The sequence below is a fragment of the Notothenia coriiceps genome, unplaced genomic scaffold (genome assembly GCF_000735185.1).
Source record: "Notothenia coriiceps isolate Sejong01 unplaced genomic scaffold, NC01 NC01_scaffold00037246, whole genome shotgun sequence".
Classification (NCBI taxonomy): domain Eukaryota; kingdom Metazoa; phylum Chordata; class Actinopteri; order Perciformes; family Nototheniidae; genus Notothenia; species Notothenia coriiceps.
Window position 1 is genome coordinate 12,963,918 of NW_011369947.1, and position 6,243 is coordinate 12,970,160.

Consider the following 6,243-nt stretch of genomic DNA (forward strand, 5'->3'; position numbering starts at 1 on the left):
AAATAAGCCATTAAACCTGTGAACTTTGGGTTAAAGGTGCTGCATGGTTGCATTTAATCAGTGTGCCATGTGAATATATAGCAGAATATAAAGCAGGAGGTCCACTTGAGGTTTCAGTGACCGCTGCAATAACTCCTTAAATTCAGCATGCTGCAGTAATGAAGATACCACCTCTGACATTTAGGTGTCACACTTGCTAATGTCATGTTTGAGTTCAACTTCATACAATGCTGACAAGGCAAAACACCACAAAACCAATCCTCATCACTTCTCATTTGCAATGTTTGCGCTGCATGCTCTGGGGACAATAAGACTGTTTTCAAGGGTTTCGAGGAGCAACCTGCTACACTGTGACGAATAAAGACAGATGAGATTAATCTACTCATGATTCTGCTGTTATGAAACAGATTAAGAGAATTCAGATTACGCACACACGCACAAACATACACACATACAAACACACAAACATACACGCAACTGACACAAAACCCATGTCTTCAAGAAAAGAAAACAGTTGCGATGAAAGGAAAATAACTGCGTTGTGTATGTCAGAATATAGAACACCTTTAATTTAAGCGTTTGTTGGGTTGAAATCAGAGTGAAACAAAAAGGCATGTACCACTCTTTACTGCAGTGAAAAAAAATAAAATGGAAATGAACAAAATAAATACATTGGTAATGTGAAAACCAGTAAATACATTGCAGTCTGTGATTGCATTACAGCTCAGTATCAAAGAAAAACAACAGCATTAATTAACATTACAGCAACTGTTAATGTTATATGGATGAAACTTGGGAAATAAACTCCCTTTTTACATCACCGTTGTACCGTTGTCCTGTGTGTCTTTCTTTGTTCTCCCCCCCCCCATATAGAGGTCTTGAAGCAAACCTTACTGAATGCAGCTGTTCAGAATAGAAAAGCAACACATACCTGAAATAAGGAAAACCACTGAACAGGTCAAAGGAAATGACACAGTTTAAACAACTGACAATATTTTTGCAACATCATGTGCACACTGCAAAGGATGCCACCAAAGACAGTATTATGTTCTGATATTAAACAGGTCAGACAGGGGGATGAATTAAGCTGCACAATAACAAATGTTTGCACCCTGCAATAATACTCTGCTCTAGATCACACCTGATTGGATCACAATCTGAACACCTGGCGTCCCTTAAAATCTCCTTTGTCCTAAAAAATCAGGCTGTATTTCTGTACTGCAGAAGTGGTAGAAATAAAGGGTTTACAACCATTAGTATGTCATAAATGTAACATAACTGAGATTAGTCTTTCAGCTAAGTATTTTCAGTGAATAGGACGTCCTCTTCTGCTTTCCCTAAATCAAAGGTTTGTCACTCCAGCCTATAAAATATGGCCAAGCAATAATATGAATTGAATCACAATCAATCATTTAAGTTGCAAGTATACTTCATTTTAATATTTATGTCAGAATTAAATAAACCTTTTGTCAGCTTTTTGGTCTAAGAGCAAAGCATGTGATAAATTCAACATATTGTTATTTATTCAATGCCTTTTCAGGTACAAAAAACTGAACCAGATATTTCGTTTGATCCAGTTATTGAACTCTGTTTGGATTACAGGGGGGAGCAGGACGCTGACCACCAGTTAAAAGAATACTTCACCAACAAAACGATAGTTTTAAAATCAATTACTCACCAAGTTTTACCTTGGATTCTGGAAGAAAGCTTTGTATTTCTCACAGTTCTCCGAGGTGAACACAGAATCCAAAAAACTTAACTTTTTGCAAAAATGATCAGGCTATAAAACACACTTCAGACTTGCACGTAACAGTAGCATGTCTGCACAAGCGTGAACATGTTTACGCCGAAGTGTTTGAAATAATGAGATTATAGCAATAATGCATGTGTTTGGAAAGTAGTGAGCATATGTCAGGATAAATGAACCTTCATTAAACTGCATGGGTTGTTTGAGGCTTTGTAAACTCCATTAACCATGGCATCCACTTCAATTCATCAAAATGTTTCTCAGTTTTTGTTTCATGCAAGAAACATATAGTTTTTTCCAAGAATTCAAAGTTCCAAGGGTGAGTAGTTTTTTAAACTACTTATCATTTCTTGTGTGAAGTATTCTTTTAACTAACTCCTGAGCAGCAGTAGCAAGGTGCTGCACACAGGGAACATCAGAGAACTGAAGGGGGGGCTGTTCCTGTTGGTTTGCCCTTTCAGTGTTTCCTTGTTGGTCTGGTCGGAGGTGGGGGGGCTCTGGGCTGCAGGCACAGTGCTGGGTGGGAGGGTGGTGCGGCTGGCACACATGTCATAGAGGTTTCCGGAGAACTGCGTCTTCCTGGACTCTTGTCTTAGAGACTCCCAGACGGCTGCTGCGTCTCCCGGGCAACCGGCCAGAGCTGAGTTGGCACACACATGGAACGCATTCCAGGACCTTCGAGGAACGAGGAGATCAGAGCAGATCAGAGCGGAAATGTGAAGACTGCAGGGTAACATGTACAATAAAACAGTTACCATTTGAGCAAATGTTTAAGAAATATGTAACACTTCTTCTGAGTTTGAGTGGATTAACCCCTCACGTTGCTGTGCAATCTAGGTTAGTTTCTGTTTGACACTTATGTATGTAAAAAGCACTATACATAACCAACAAGATTACTAAAAATGAAATGTTGAATGTAGCATTTTCAGACAGTATGTCTGTATGTGTAAACTTATTACATGCATGACTTTTGGGTGTGGTAAGAATAAAGCACAATTCAAACCACATCCAACAGAAACAAATTCGTTTTTGAGGTTATAATGTAGCGTTTTGGCCCATGTTTATTTGACAACACCTGTGGTTCATGGTGATAATGGTTTGTTTTATTAATACAGGCCCAAAGCAAAGCATGTTTTATTAGAGATAATGAAAGGAAATGATGACACCGGACATGAAACCTGAGAAACATTTCCCCTAAACATAGTTTTGTACACAGTTTAGCTGTATGTCAATGTAATTTTGTAGGAGACAGAGTTGAGGTGTCGGCCATAAACCCAAATCATGCGCTGTCAGCTGATACATCTCTGTAAGTTTGTCACTGCAAAAACTCACAAACTCTGAGGACAACATGGTTTTAAACAATCTATGACTGTACCTGGTGCTATAACCTGAATGCTAACGTCAGCATGCTAACATTCTCTCACTGACAATGCTAACATGCTGACGTTATGCAGGTTGTATGTTCGTCATATTAGCACATTTCAGTCAGAAACATAAAGTTCAGCTGAAATATTGCATTGCAAAAGAGCCAATATTTGTTGAGACATTTCATTAATAGACTGGAGCAACTTTAATAGTAATAACTTCAGCAATCTGAGACAAGTTGTTTCAAGACAGACAGGGGATGGTTACCAAAGTGCTGGACAGATACACACCTGCAGATTGCATCGATGTCCTGTGTGTTTTGGTCTTTTTGTGTTTCCACCAAACTGTCTCCAAGTGTAAGTAAACACTGAGCGAAACTCTTGTAGATGGAATCACATGAAATTGGAATTGCCGCTCCAAAACTCACAGGGACCAGGCCTGGTGGAGAGAAGAAGAAGAATTGGGAGGGTTGAAACCCTCTTTAATGGTCACACATGCAGAGCACACAGCACACACAGTGAAATGTGTTCTCTGCTTTTAACCCATCCTAGTACCAGGAGTCTAGTACTAGCAGTGGGCAGCTATTGTACAGCACCCGGGGAGCAATGGGAGTGAGGGGGGAAGGGGGGTGTCCGGTGCCTTGCTCAAGGGCACCACGGCAGGGCAGGAGGTGAACTGGGACCTCTCCAAGTAGTCCACACTCCATATTTAGGTCTGGTCGGGAACTTGAACCGGCGACCCTACGGCTCACAGTCCAAGCTGTGTGCTGTACTGACTGAGCCACTGCCGGACAATAGAACATGAGTATACAAAAATAGATGTGTTTAGAGATGAGAGATTGTTTGGTTCAGGGATTTCATCTTGTGATGTGAAACACAATGTTTATGTTTATAGAGAAATAATCCATCTGGTGCTCAGACGGATCAAACAAATACAGAAATATGTTGATTTCCATTCATCTGGAGGGATTATACAACCTCAAAGCCAAATTCAGTGCAGGAGCTGTCTGATCGATCAGCTCATACATAACACGCTGAGACTAGTTTGAGTCATCACAATCTTCCTTAGAAAAGTTGTGAATCAATGTTTGACTTGATATGCAGAGGACATTTGAGCGTAAACTCACAGGAAGATATCTATTGATTGACACACTCACATCCATACTCTGAGTTGACCAATTCATAATCTCTAGAATATAGAGATTTCCTGCTTTTCTCTGATTTATAATATTAAACTGAATATCTTGAAATTATGAACTTACAAAACAAGATCTTTTTGACCTTACATCAAACCAAGGATTTTGATTTCTTCATGAATCCTAAGCTATTGGCGAAGTCAGACATTAATTCATAGATATCACTAAATCTGTTCAGACCTTTATTCGTCAACAATACCAATACCTAAAGATTGAATATCTCTCCTAAGTGTCACTTGAGAGTCTGAACCATCAGGTGTGTTATTTCATCCACTGAAGCTATGTTTAATTTTACCTTTTTTCACCTTTGTTTTAGATTTACCAATAGCTGACCCCTGTCTACGGCTCAGACAGATAATACTTTCATTATTTAGGCCTGAATGAACATTAGTTATGTATTTTTTTATCTTGTTGTATTTGCCTGCTTTAATTTGTGTGAATTGTGTCATGATTTCTAGTTTACTATTCATCCCACAATAATGCTCATCATGATTTTGCTGCAAACATTTTGTTAGTCTTGGATTTTTCCAAAGTCATTGATCCAAATTCTACAACCATAGATCCAAAAGCACTACATAGTACTATGTAGTACTATGTAGTGCTACATAGTACTATTATACTATTGTAGAATAGTACTATGGATACTATTCTACAACCATAGTATCCATAGTATGTTTTTTCTACACAAGCCATCACATGTGTTTTACAACAAACTTCCTGAGAGGAGTAAAAACATCAAAATACCCTAAAAAATAACAGAATCCACACCTAAATATATGATTTTGTACACCAAATACATAAACACACACACACACACACACACACACACACACACACACACACGCACGCACGCACAGAGGATGAGAGAGAATCAGTACATGAGGGACAGTGAGCATTTCATTAAGGTAAGTGCATTAGTAAACCCATCGCTTATCAATTTTAGAACAAGCTAAATAAATGAGTCTTTCCGTAAATACTTTGGGCTTTTTCTGACAAACCTTCTGATCCCTTCTACGCATTGGGGAACAAACAGACACATCATTGATATAGTATAAGTGCCCGATAAAGGACAGGCATAAGCAAACTTAGTACTTTAAAACTTAAAGACTTAAATGCACATCACAGTCAGAGAGCATTTAAAAAACCATCCTTACTGAGGCAGAGAGCGATGGGCAGCAGCATAGTCGCCGTGCCTCGTTGGGACTTCTTCATCTTTCCTTCCACGAGTCCCGTGGAGCTGAGATCCACCTCTGAACCCGAGCCTCTGATGAGAAGCTCCCCAAAGTATCTGATTTAAAAAGGGACGAGTACTTCCATTTGTTAATAAATGATTAGATTTTAAAAGTAAAGCAGAGCCACAACCAGACTGGATTAACAGTGAATGGGAACGCTGCATCACAGAGAGTAAGAGGATGCTGTGTGTGTGTGTGTGTGTGTGTGTGTGTGTGTGTGTGTGTGTGTGTGTGTGTGTGTGTGTGTGTGTGTGTGTGTGTGTGTGTGTGTGTGTGTGTGTGTGTGTGTGTGTGTGTGTGTGGGGAGGGGCACAAGGCGAGAGTTTGCAGGCAGCCGACCAATGACGGCATCCCTCACCGCACACTGGATTATAGTGTTCTCATTTCCGGTCTTTAGTATTTAGAACCGTTATTTGAAACACAAATGAATTATAAACTGTATTACCAATCGCCCATTTGTTAACACACATTTACGTGCTGCAAAGATCTGACTGCACTATTGAAAAATGTGTTTATCACAAATGACATTAACAGGGAACATGATCAGAAGTGTCAGCCGGATTTAGTGTTTCATGTGGACAGATGGAGGACGTCCCACAGAGGATAAGAGAATCCAGCTCACCTGGGAGTCCAACAATCCAGAGCCACCCCTGAGAATGGCATCATCCCAAGTGAGAGTCTCACCCACAGCCATGTGGGTCATG

The 6,243-nt window shown here is 39.8% G+C and overlaps 1 protein-coding gene across 1 annotated transcript; it reads right to left on the minus strand.

Annotated features, from left to right (window-relative positions):
- Positions 1-2,118: 2,118 nt before the first annotated feature.
- Positions 2,119-6,202, minus strand: nrn1lb (neuritin 1-like b). The gene is made up of 4 exons (XM_010795625.1): positions 6,162-6,202; positions 5,462-5,595; positions 3,403-3,550; positions 2,119-2,422 (listed from the first exon to the last, which is right to left on the minus strand). The coding sequence occupies exons 1-4, from the start codon at positions 6,200-6,202 to the stop codon at positions 2,119-2,121; spliced, it is 627 nt and encodes a 208-aa protein (XP_010793927.1).
- Between the last annotated feature and the right edge of the window lie 41 nt (positions 6,203-6,243).